At 36.4% G+C, this 13,465-nt stretch overlaps 2 protein-coding genes and 1 pseudogene across 2 annotated transcripts; all 3 read left to right on the forward strand.

Annotated features, from left to right (window-relative positions):
• Window positions 1–2,755: 2,755 nt before the first annotated feature.
• On the forward strand, window positions 2,756–3,082 carry LOC113342538 (uncharacterized mitochondrial protein AtMg00310-like). The gene has a single exon (XM_026587050.1). The coding sequence runs from the start codon at window positions 2,756–2,758 to the stop codon at window positions 3,080–3,082; it is 327 nt and encodes a 108-aa protein (XP_026442835.1).
• Window positions 3,083–6,941: 3,859 nt separating this feature from the next.
• Window positions 6,942–7,557, forward strand: LOC113342532 (annotated as a pseudogene).
• Window positions 7,558–12,874: 5,317 nt separating this feature from the next.
• LOC113342539 lies at window positions 12,875–13,465 on the forward strand. The gene has a single exon (XM_026587051.1). It carries the CDS (start codon window positions 12,875–12,877, stop codon window positions 13,463–13,465), a length of 591 nt encoding a protein of 196 aa, XP_026442836.1.

Below are 13,465 nucleotides of genomic sequence, written 5' to 3' on the forward strand. Positions count from 1 at the left end.
CTTTTTAGTTGCAATAAATAAACTCCAGAGCCTAGAAATTTATGCCTATTAAGGATGGCACTAACCAATCTAAGTGGATGGAAGCATTTCGATCGTAGGAGTTGAGGAACCAATCTGATTAGATGGAAACATCTAGAAGAGTCTATTCATAAAAGCACAGAGCTCAGGTGTTAGAAATAACATGATAGTTTCACCATATCTCGTTGAGTCCTTTTCACTTCTATTTTTTTTTTAAACCATGTTTCTCTAAGTGATAGGTGGGTCCCACGATTCAAGTTGTTACCAATGCTAGGGTGAATTAGAGTGATTGAGTTACAAAGAAAAAGAAAAAAAAGACCAGACCAATTAGACAAACGGATCAAAAAAAATGAATGAAACGAAAAAGCTGGAAAAAAAAAATATTCAGTGAATAAAGTCGACCACTGGTTCCCTTGTATATGCCAGTTGTGTTGATATTAGTCAGACCAGTATCTCTATCCATTAGGATAGGTTCATTTTGGCGGAGGCCTTCAGACAGATATGGGAAACGCCGTTCACTTAGTAAACATCAAAACCATCTATGTTTTTCTATATCCATCTTCTTGATCTATCCATGTGATTAGTTTTGACTCCGGATGTTGATGTCCATAATGCGACTATCTGAGTAGAGCTTTATCACTTATATATGAATTTTAGTATGCTTGAGTGCAAACTCGTGTACAGCAATTGGAATTTCGCATCAGGGTACTTCCTCTTGTAGTCAATAAGTATGCCAACCAAGGAGATTCTTTAGTGCCTTCCAAGGTTCTGCATAGATAGTTAGGGTCTGGTGTAAAGGTTTTGTGGGTATATCTCTGGTAAGCCCTCCCGAGACTATAACTCGGCCACTAGGGACACCTAGGGGTTTAAAGGCTTATAGCATACGCTAAATGCAATCGACGATGCCTGCGTCAGTGAGTTAGGATTTTATGTTATTTTATTTTTGCTCGAGGACTAGCAAATAATAAGTTTGGGGGTATTTGATAGACACATTTTTATGTCTGATATAATCTCAATTGTATATATTGTTAGTGCTCGATTTTGTATTTATTATGGCTTTTTGTGTCTTTGTAGGTGTTTTTGGAGAAATAAGCTTTTGCGGCGAAATTGCCTCGAAAAGTGGTGTTTGCGCCCGTGGGAGAAAATTACTATTCAGACTCTCAGTTTGGATAAGGGGCACCTAAATTACTAAGGGGTGGCCACTTGCTATTCGCACCCATCAGCAGGATAAGGGGCAATCATATTCTACGTTTCAAAATAAAGAAATTGGCGGGAAAATGTTTTCATGCGACTAGCAGAGTCTGGATTCGAAATTGGACGTGACTGAATGAGATTCAATCACCGGATCTAGTACAGATGGACTTTAATTGACTAAACAGGCCTAGTATGGTGTTTTAATTCGACTTATTTGGGCTGGATAATGAGGACTCGATAAAACAGGAAGTTGGTAGGTTTACGGGTTCCCTGGATATTCAAATATGGAAACTACGTGGGGAATAGGAGAAGATATTTTGCTGGAGTCATATCTATCGAGTCAGGGAGAGTTTTGGAAATTCTGAAGCCGCGTAAAGAAAAAAAAACAACTAAGAGACGCGCCAACAAGGAAATAAAAAAGGCCGAGACTTGAGGGGAAGGAAAAGGGATTTAATCGAGTTATTTTCTCATTTGTGGTGTATAAATAATTGAGGAGAGTTCCAGAAAAGGTATCGGGACTTTAGGGGAAGTTTAGAACACCACAAAACCGAGAAATCGAAGTTGCAGGAAACTGGGTTCTGCTGTTGCTGAAGGAGAAGACGAAGAACAAAGGCCTGTCAAAGTCAGTCGCATAGAACTGTCGCATATCAACAGCAAAAAAATACAGTCGTAATCCAGCAGTCTTAATATCTCTGTAACACTCAATCTGCAACAACTATAAACGTTGTAGTTGAGATGCTTTTATTATTTTTCTCATATTTATTCAATAAAAACACCTTTTTGAGCAATGCAAAATTCTTTTGAGCGTGTTTCTACCATGAGGAGCTAAACCCCTTAGCTGAGGCGACGGAGGAAGCCATTGTTCCATGAAAAGTGGTATATTTCTATTTTAATTAATTTTTGCAATTTCTTTTATGATTATTTGCATAGAACTAGTATTGGAAAATTGATTTTTATTGAATGATTGTGATTCGTTTTGATGGAACATGCTTAGTTTAAGACTTTTGATGTTTCATGCTTGGTGTTTACAATTGTTACTTCAAAAATCTACAAGAGGCAATAAATTAGAATCACTTAAGCGTACAGAATTGCATGAATATTGATTAGATTAAATCGCTTAATTGGTTAATGGTTGAATCCTGAGTCTCAGTGCTTTTTATAATCTTGATAACAACTTCTTGAGTTTTCTATTGAGTTTGAATCTAAAATCGAATCTTCACAAGTCTGAGTGAACGACAACTTTTCTACCACTTTTACAACAACATAAAAACCACATCAAACAACTAAAACAACAGCTTTCTAGTATCCTTGACATTAGTAACAGGGATTTAGGAGAAAAATATTTGGAACTCCTACTGCCTTTAAGGCCTCTAAAATCCGAACCCATATGGGTATTCTCCAAGCAGTTGATGCTAGAATTTTCATTTGGCTCCATAAGCTTCTTTCCCAATCTGCTAGAACCACTTTGGTTAAACACATTGGCCAGGCTATACCCCTGAATCAAATGGGTTCCTTTCTCATACCCATACGCCTTTGTAGAAAAATGGATTCCCATTCATGTAAATTTTGGTGGGGGAAAACCCTTGACCCAAAAGATAGAAAACTTCATCTTTTGGGTTGGGATATTCTTTGTTCTCCTAAGCCTGAAGGAGGTCTTGGTTTCAGGAAATCTGAACTCATTAATCTTGCTATGTTAGCTATAAATGCTTGGAGGATTATTGAGAACCCTGATTGCCTGTTATCCATTACCTTTAAAGCTAGATATTTTCCCAGAACAGGTTTCTTAAATGCTAAGTGTCCTGCTAACTGTTCTTGGACCTGGAAACGCCTTCATGCTATAAAGGAACTCATTAAACCCTTTATCACCTAGATTGTTGGAGATGGTCAATTTATTGACCCTTGTTGTGATAAAATGATTCCTTCACTGGGTTCTGCTGTTCCTAACCCTCTGGTGCCTCCTGATCCAACTATTAAAGTTTCTTACTTTATCAATCCTATTACTAGATCTTGGGATATAAATAGGCTAAACACCCACGTTGATGATGCTTATGTTGAGAAGATTGTCACCATTCCCTTAAGCCAGATTTTCACTCCTGACAGGAGGGCTTGGGATCTTTCAAAGAATCGTAGATTTACTTCTAAATCTTCTTACTTGGGACGTCGTGGTCTCAGGCCTTCCCCATGTAGTACTCTTTGGAAACGCATTTGAAAAATTAATATGCCTTACAAAATTCAAAATTTTTCCTAGAAAGCTACCAGAAATGCTTTACCTGTTAGAACTGTGTTACATACTAGAATGTCTATGAATTCTGTTGATTGTGCTACATGTACTAACCCTCATGAATCGATTATGCATGCTTTGGTCCTATGTCCCTTTGCTAGTTGTGTTTGGTTCCTCTCCTCCGTTGGTGTTAATACTCAGATCTTTAACAATAAATCTTTTATTGATTGGATGCCTTTCTGGTTAGTGGATCCTATTTCTAAGCTCCATGATGGAGATCAATGCTTTTTTGTTGCTATTCTCGGGTACCTTTGGCAAAGCAAAAATAACCTGGTTTTTCAAAACATCAAAGAAAACTATATTGTTGTTCTTATGAGAGCTAGAGCCATGTTATTAACTAGAAAACTTAGTCACATTGCTTCCCCTATGGTCTCTATTGGTGTTTGTGGCAAATGGATGCCCCCACCGACTGGTTGGATAAAATACAATACTGATGGAGCTTATGATGAATTTTCTGGGAAAAATGGTGCAGGATTTTTGATGAGGGACTTCTCCAACACAACCTCCTTTTGTGCTTCTATTGTCTTTGAAGTAGAGTCTGCTGAAGAAGCTGAAGCCAGAGCTATTTGGGCGTCCTTGAAAAAATTTGTGGAGCAAAAGCTTACCCACCTCATTATTGAGAGTGATTCTCAGAGTTTGATCAATCAATTTTCTGCTGGCATGTTTGATGGAAACTCTAAAACGGATGCTATCTTTAAGAAAATTCAGTCGTTCTCTTCTAGTCTTGTAGCTTGTCTGTTTACTTTTCAACCACGTAACTATAATTTTTTGGCTCATGAATTTGCCAAATGGGTCAAAACGAACAATTCTACCATATATGCTAATACTGTAACATGTCTTCAAATTAGAGCTTACGCATATATCTTTTCAAAATTAGAGTTTACCCACTTGGCAACCAAATCTAAAGTTGATCCACCGTTGGAGATGTTCTCCGAGAAACGAAAGTCATAGATTTATATAGATTATAGTGACTGTTTATACTTGCATGTGTTAAAATAAAATATAATCTATGACTTCCGTTACACCTTCACGCTGTGTCAATCGACCAATATCATAAATTGAGTTTAAAGGTATAGACTTTTGAAGGTATAGCATTATTGTTTGTGGATTTATTTTTTATTTTATTTTATTATTATTTATTTTTTTGATTTCTCCTTTTAACCTATAAGATAACAATTATTTTTTTCAATATCATTACATCGACGAACTAGGCAAACACGCAACAAGCTGCGCCGCAAGTTTTTTTTGAATTGCAAATTTTAACGTATGGAAAACAAACTCCCTCAAACCAGGAGTCATGACATTATTGTGCATGACTTTCTGGACTCTTTTGAGGAGTCCAACCGCCTCTGGAACTAAAAAACCAAAAGTATCAAAAGAAAAAGGAATAAATGCATGCCCCTTATCAAGACACGCTTTCTCATGTTTCGCTATCTTACCTGAGGCAGCCCTCAACACCGCTTGCCCAACTATAAACGCACCATGTCCGATTCCTACTAACGGAAAAACCCTAGTAAGATCCACACATGCATGTTTTCCGTTAGCCCACCCAAAAATTAAAACATCTGCTGGCCTGAGCGTCGATCTCCCCTTGAGTGGCATGGAAATTCAAACGCGAACTACAATCATGGAAAACGTTTTTCCAAGGCTGTTCTCTGAACATACTGTCGGTGCCGACCTTAAACATGCATGGTCCTCCTAGTCTTTAATGTATGGTCTTATGATAATTAAGACTTGCAGTATGGTCATGTCCTACTGCAGGGCCATTTCTGAGAAATTTTTTCCTTAAAGCAGAATTTTTTTTTGATGCCCCTCCAAAACATTTTTTTACACAACTCTGATAATAAAAGATCATCATTCTTTATTTTAGAACCCTAAATCCCAATCTTTCAAAGGTTTATCACTTAACATTTTCATAAAAACACCAAAAATAACTAAAAACAGCGCCAATATATCGTAAAAAGATTTCTGAATTTTGGAATTAATAAAAAAAAAATTCTGAATTAATTATGGTAAAATAGATCGATCAAAAATAACCAACATCTTCGGACCAAAATATAACCCTTATTATTCTCTATTTAAATGTGTATTAGAATTAGAAAAAGAGCAAAATGAAGAGGAGTTATTAAGTTACATTTTTTGATCATCAATGATTTAAGACAATACAAAAAATTTAAATAGCTATTTAGAACACTTTTCTTCTTTAATTTTAGGCTCCAAAAGAGAAAAGCAAAAAGAAAAAAATGTATGCCAAAAACTAAAAAATATTTAACAAGTTTAAAGATGAATCATTGATATGAGTCCCAAACATTAGTATCAAATAAGCTCCTGCCCCCAAATACTTTTGTAGTTCATCAGTTAGTCCCTAAGTTTCTTTCATTTCTAAAAATACCCCTTGGGCTTTGCTGCCCTAAACTGGGCCTTTCCCCCGTTACCTTATGGGGCCGGCCCTGCCTACTGTTGGCTACTTTTTTATTGCAATCAATAATTGGCACCAGGTTCATGATCTGCTTTTGTTAAACACAACTTGTCGCCCCAAAAATGTTCAGTCCAATTTCAGCATTTGTTGGATCGCGTTTATAACATTCACTAGAACAGATATGCTCCCATTTAAGATGCAGTTGAACCACTTTATTCATTTTTATATCAAGTACAATGGAACCACTTTCTCCTCATGTAATGTGCCTCTTATAGACAGCAGGGACGGGGCTAGAAATTTTGGTTAGGGGACAAATTTATATTCTAACAGTATGATCTAAATCGTTTTTTTCCACCTTTAACTATATCTTGGATTGTGAAAACGTTGAAATACTTGTTAAATTCTAACATGTTTTGCGTATAAAACACTAAATACGTGAATTTGCAGAAATTCCATGACCAGATAGTATAATAAACATGCTATCAAATGATTTGCCTTTTTCTGTTTTGTTTTTGAATTATGTTATTGTTTTCATATTAGCATAGCTGCCTATTTGATGCTTGAATTTGCCGGTGAATACATTGGAGCTTCATCAATTATAAATTACCCAGTTAATCTTCTTCTTTCTTTACGGAGAAAAACTACCGGCAATTAAGAGAAGAATACGAAATCACATTATTTAACCTATTTTCCGTCATTCCCCCATAAATTAGTTCCTCTGTGTAGCAGAATTATCTAATTACCAATCCTATAGAGTTAAAATCACAACATCCAGTGTGGACTACTGTCCCACTGGACCCTTAACAGCTCCGTTCCTGTTAGACAGACTAATCACGTTTCAGCACTGTTGTAGGCCCCTATACAGCGCATAATAACCATGCGCTGCGTGCATTTGAAATTCTTTGAATTTCTTTCCCTATATAAACCTGTTCAACTAGCACTGATTTTCATTATCACCTGTTGTATCCTTCCATAGTTCCATATATAGTTCTGTACAAACAAAAAGGCAGCATTAACCATCAACCGTCAATGGCTCATCATGGTATTTCGGGTCTAGTTGGGAAGCTTGTAATTGGATTGGAGGTCAATTGCGATGCTGATAAATATTATCAGATTATAAAGCACGTAGAAGATGTACAAAAGGCAGTTCCTCATCATTACGATAGCATCAAAGTTATTAATGGAGATGCAAAGAGTTCCGGCTGTATCAAGGAATGGAACTTCATTCATGGTATGAATAGACCCACTAGTGCAATTTATCATTTTACTTTTATATGCACTTCATGTTCTCCTTAATAATATTAGGTGCTTAATTAGATTTGGCTTATACTTAGCGACTTCGTATTAAAATGTCTGTCTCATACACGCAGAGGGTAAACCGTTTCATACAGTAGAGGAAACAACACATAATGATGAAACAAGAACGTTACATCACCGTATATTTGAAGGAGACTTGATGAAGGATTACAAGAAGTTTGATTTGATAATCGAACCAATCCAAAGCCTACTGGAAATGGATGCGTTGTTACATGGACGATTGAGTATGAGAAAATTAACCAAGATTCTCCAGCTCCCTTTGCTTATCTACCTTTCTGCAATCAGGTCATCGAAGACATGAACAAGCACCTATGCGACTCTGAATGAATGATAGAAACTGTATATGTGTGTGTCACTGGCTAGTGGTTGTGTGTGTTATCTACGTTTTCAAGTCAGTGATCACTCGGTGTTCTGTCATTATGTGTGTTTTGTTTGATAAGGATCATATAACTACTTAAGCCATTTGAATGGATTTTATGTATTACATTAAATAAAAACTGTATAACTTTTGTATATCAAAGAAAGTAGTATAGCTTTGGGGTTTTTTTTTTCCCTAATCTGGTTTGGCCTTGGCTGATCTCCCTTGTAATCTTTGAGTTGTTCATGTTAATAAAAGAATGATTAAGAAAATGAAGAAGGAGACTGAAACTCATGATTTACGCTGTATTTTTCTTTTTTCTTACTTAGTCAACCCAATGCATCATTTACGAGCCATGAACCCATAATTATTTCTTAAGCCATTTTTCATGATTGAGCAGCCTAGCCTTAATTTCAGCAAAGGTAAATGGAATGTCTCTATTACATGCAGAAATGACAAAATTGTCATAATCTCTCCCTAACTCATTCAATATAATTATCATAGGATCATATTCACTTACTATCTCTCCTAGCTATAGCAACAAGAGAATCAGCTATTGATTTAATTGAATGAAGATAAACCGTAATTGACATATTTTCTCGCTTTAAGTTATGTAACTGATTCCTTAACATAACACCATCAGATTGAATTTGAGTTGGTCATTCTTGCACTTCTCTATCGACATATCCATATAAATCAGTCGATATCAAGATTGAATCAAACTGATCTTTCAAAAGCAAAAAATTCGTGTAATCTAATTTGAGTGAAACAAAATTAGTGATATTTGTAAAAGGTAGAGTGAAAGTAATATAATCATCAGCGGAAGTAGACATATTTTGAGGTTGAATTGGTTGTTCTCGTGTTTTTCTAATCATAAAATGTAGAAGAAACAAAAATTGTATCAAGATTGACCAAGAACGGAGATCAAGATTGACGAACAGGAAAAACAAAATTAGGGTATTGAAAAAAAATATTGATCAAAAAATTATTGAAAAGATGTCACAGATCTGATGAATATTAGGAAATTTGTGAAGAAAAAACAGATCAAGATTGAGAAATTTTGATGGATTTGGATCGAAACCAGGGACGGAGGGAAATGGGGACAAATGGGTCCCCAGCCCCACTTCATTTTTGTAATTTACGAATCTTGCCGAGGGAAAATATGCTTAATAGAATTTTCGTTTTCATTTTTAATGGAATCAATACTATAAAACTCATATCAAATTAATAAAAATATATCAAATGTGTGACTTAGAAATAAAAATTCGTCTAAATTTCTATGTTTAATGTAATTAAAATATTTTGTGATTTCATTTTCACTTAGTAATAAAAACTAAAAACTAAATTAATTTGTCAAAAAAAATTCGAGCGGCCTACGACCGCTTACGCGCTATAATGCACAGAAGTTTATTATATGAATTCGCCCCATTTGAAAAAATGTCTGGCTGCGTCACTGATCGAAAACGAACGATACCATGTGAAATCTCTGATAAAGGAAAAAATATTGTATTGAGTAGAATCTTAATGCCATGAATAGACAAAAGTTATTACAAGGTATATATAGAAACTGTATAGGTACACACGTGATAGAAAAGTGTATGCCAATAAGACTTTAGTCAAACAAACTTGACCTAACTATTCTTATAGCTTTTGCTCAGAAGCAGAAACATGAACCAATTGCAGAGTAAAAAAGGGATTCTTAATCTGTTTGGATATCGATATAAGAAGCCAGAAACAAATCACAGAAGTTTACTTTGTATAATTATTGTCTTCTATGAGAATAAATATCACTCTCAAATTGTATCGTCAAACTAGTTTCTGGTTTTCAACTTAATTCAGGCGAAATGTAAAATTTGAAGATGTATTAAAACATCCCGTTAACTTTTCGACTTGCTTGTCGATTTCAAAAATAAAATATGAAAAAAATAAAAGATAAATAAGTTTTTTGCTGGCTGATAATTGATTTTCTTTGGAATTTATATCTTCCTTTTTGATTTTTTATTTCCTTGTGCCCGGCTCCACAATACTGCAATGTTTGAAAAATGGGGAAATTCAATATTCATGCCTTAATGGTAAGCACGTATGTAGGGGTTAAATATCGCACCCATAAGAATTATGCGAAGTGGTACTATTATAAGGGGGTGAACGTACTCGCATGTATTATATCCCGGATGACGAAGCTGATGATGTCATGAACTCACGAATAAAGTGTGAAGGCAGTGCGAAGTTCAAGAGCATGTGCGAGAAGATCCAGTACATGGGTGCGAAAACATCGTACGTCAGATCCGAAAATAGGGGCTTTATTAGATGTCCTCCACTGTGTAAAACGCATATATATAAGACCAACCACCCTTGTGTTGAGGGAGATTTCTTTTGGAGAGTTGAGGTAGAACTATAGGAGAGAGAAGTTATTTACTCCCCAAGTTAGGGTTTTATCTTCTTCTTTCTTGTATTGATTTCTAAACATAATAAAATTCTTATATGTATTCTTCATGATGATTTCCTAGTTTGTTATATATATTATCTAAGGGGTGTAGTAGTGAGATTTTTCACTACTACATTTTGGCGCTAGAATACAGCTCGGGGAAGAGATTCCACCTGTTTGTAAAAGTTTTGATTTGATTTCTCGAAGATTTCTTATATTCTTGTTTTTATGAAAGATTTTTGATTATTTTCGCTTAGTTTTGATTTACAAAACAAATAAGTTCATAAGTTTGTTCTTGAGCACTTGCTGATTTCGAACCTTTGGAATAATCATAAGGATTATAAGTTTTCTATCCAGGCACAAACTTGACAGATCTAAAAAAATATTTCCTTAATAAATATTTGGAAAAACTAATCATGTTTCAGGAGCAATCTAATCAAGACCGTCTTTAGACAAAAGGGGAAGAGTTGATGCGAAAAACAAAGCACACAACTATGTGTATGCAACAGGAAACCAGTAAATCTACGAAAGTGATAAACACCATCGGAGCGATGAAAGAAAGTGGGCATATACAATGTAGTATGACAATAAAATTAGGTGTGGATGTCACAGATTTTCATACAGAACTTACAGGGCAGATCCACAAGCGTGATTACGAAGGAAGGAAGATCTCGAATGTCGAGAAGATGTCTCCCTTGCACGAAAGGAAAAAACAGAAGATCATGTTCGAAGCGGACGATATACCACAAGGATGTTGTGGACGAACATATCCATTGGTAGTAACTATACCCGCGCGAAAGATGGAGAAGGGTAAAGATGCGAAAGCTTCAGAGGAATGGGCGATCGAAGGAACTTTGATAGATACCGGGAGTTCAGCCGACATCTTGTTTTATAAAATGTTCAAGAACATGGGATATGACGATGCATACTTAAGGCCATCTGCGTACAACATCCACGGCTTCAACAAAGCAACAACAAAGTCAAAAGGGGAGGTAACTATAAATATTCCACTAGGAGATATAGAAGTGCATGCCATATTGTGTGTAGGGGATGTGGAATCACCATACAACATGGTCTTGGGAAGACCGTGGATGCATGGTTTAAAAGGCGTGGAATCAACCTTACATCAATGCATACGTTTTCCGATGCCGAGCGGAATAGGAGAAATTGCAGGTGACACAGAGAAAGCGAAATCCTGTAACCAGTTAGATGTCAAGAACTATGAGGGAAGAGCAAAAAAGCGAAAAGATAGATGGAGAAAGGCGAATCATCTAAAGAAAGAAGAAGAGCTCAGGGTATACATGGTGCGAGCGAAAGAATGCCGAGGAATACCAAGCGAAATAGACGAAGAAGGAGCACCAGCGAAAGAGATCAAAGAGACATCCCCGCTAGGTGAACCAAAGGCAACCTTTATTGCAGCTGAGCCGACTAAAGAGGTCAACATAGGTACATAAGAGGAGCGCAAGTTGATAAGGATAAGAACTGGTATGGGGGCAGAAGAGGAAGAAAAAAAAATTAAACTTCTGAAAAAATATAACGATGTCTTAGCATGAGACATGGTCGAAATGCCAGGTATTGATCCTGATGTTGCATGTCACAGGTTAGATCTCAGGGAGGATGCACGACCATTCAATCAGAGAATAAGGAAAATATCAACCATATACCACCCGCAAATAGAAGCTGAGTTGCAGAAGATGCTAGAAGCAGGAATAATCCGACCAGCATAATATATCCAGAGTGGATAGCGAACATGGTGGTGGTGCCAAAAAAGAACAATGGGATAAGAATCTGCATCGATTTCAGCGATTTGAACAAAGAATATCCAAAAGACAACTTTCCACTACCAGATATACCACAGCTAGTCGAAGCTGCATCAGGAAATGACAGATTATCACTAATGGACGAATTTAAAGGCTACAATCAAATCCCATTGTCAGAAGAAGACCAGGAACACACAGCTTTTTTCGCACCAAGAGGATTATACTGTTACACCAGAATTCCCTTTGGTTTAAAAAATGCAGGTGCTACATATCATAGGATGGTGAAAAAGATATTCGAGAAGTGGATTCACAAAACCTTAGAAGTGTACGTGGATGACATGCTAGTGAAGAGCAAGAAGGCTGAAGATCATGTTGATCATCTAGAAGAAATATTCGAGCAACTGCGACAATACAAAATGAAGATCAATCCAGCGAAATGTATTTTTGGAGTGGCATCGGGAATATTCTTAGGATATATTGTATCAAAAGAAGGAATACAGGTGGACCCAGAGAAGGTGAAAGCAATTCGTGACATACCAACACCAGCAACATTTAAGGATGTGCAGAAGTTGAATGGATTGTTAGCTTCATTGGGACGATTTTTCTCGCGCTCATCAGAAAAATGCAAGAATTTTTTCAACATTATAAAGAAAGGAGCCAAATTCGAATGGACAGCTGAAAGTGAAAAAGCGCTTCAAAGCATAAAATTGAATCATAGAGAGGAATTATTATACTTGGCTTCAACACCGCATGCATTGAGTGTCGTACTACTTCTCTTAGATGGAGGAGTCGAAAAACCAATTTATTACATTAGCAAAACCTACAATGCAGTAGAGAAAAATTATGTGAAGATTGAAAAGCTAATCCTCGCACTGGTGTACGCATCTCAAAAGCTTCGCACATATTTTCAGGCACATAAGATCAGAGTTCTTACCGAAGTACCAATTGAATCTTTAAGAAGAACTCGAAAAGATCTGGGAGAATAGAAAGGTGGAATGCGCAAGTGGGGAACTTTCAAATCAAGTATAAAATATTATCCTCTCCGAAATCACAAATCATTGCGGATTTTTTAGCAGAGTTCCCCTTGGAAGAAGATGAGATGATGGAAGTAGACGAACACCAGGGAAATCCTCAAAATATATTAAGAGAGCGAAATTCCAAAAGATGGGAGATACTCTTTGACGGATCTGTAAATGGAGACGGAAATGGTATAGGGATAGTGATTATTTCGCCACTCGGAGCAAGAATGGAATATTCATTCAGACTGGAATTTGCATCCACCAATAATAAAACAGAGTATGAAGGAGTAATACATGTGTTGCGATTGGTATTTGAAATGGATCTAGATAACGTTAGAATAACTAGTGACTCACAGTTGGTGATCCGACATATATTAGGGATATATAGTGTGAATAAACCATCATTACAGAAGTACAAGCTACTCCCAGAAGAGCTATCAGCAAAAATAAAGAATATTGAATGGAGACACATTTCCAGGAAAGACAATAGATTTGCAGACGCTCTGGAATTCCTCACGTCAATGCTAAAGGATCCCACTGCTCGACATTTAAATATCACGACACTCTGTTTCCCGTCAATCAAAAAGGAAGAGGAGGCAGCCGTAATGATGATAGAAGGCGAAGAAGGAGATAATAATGTTGATGAAGAGGATTGGAGATCACAACTTCATTGA

This window comes from Papaver somniferum, unplaced genomic scaffold (assembly GCF_003573695.1).
Source record: "Papaver somniferum cultivar HN1 unplaced genomic scaffold, ASM357369v1 unplaced-scaffold_43, whole genome shotgun sequence".
NCBI classification, from domain to species: domain Eukaryota; kingdom Viridiplantae; phylum Streptophyta; class Magnoliopsida; order Ranunculales; family Papaveraceae; genus Papaver; species Papaver somniferum.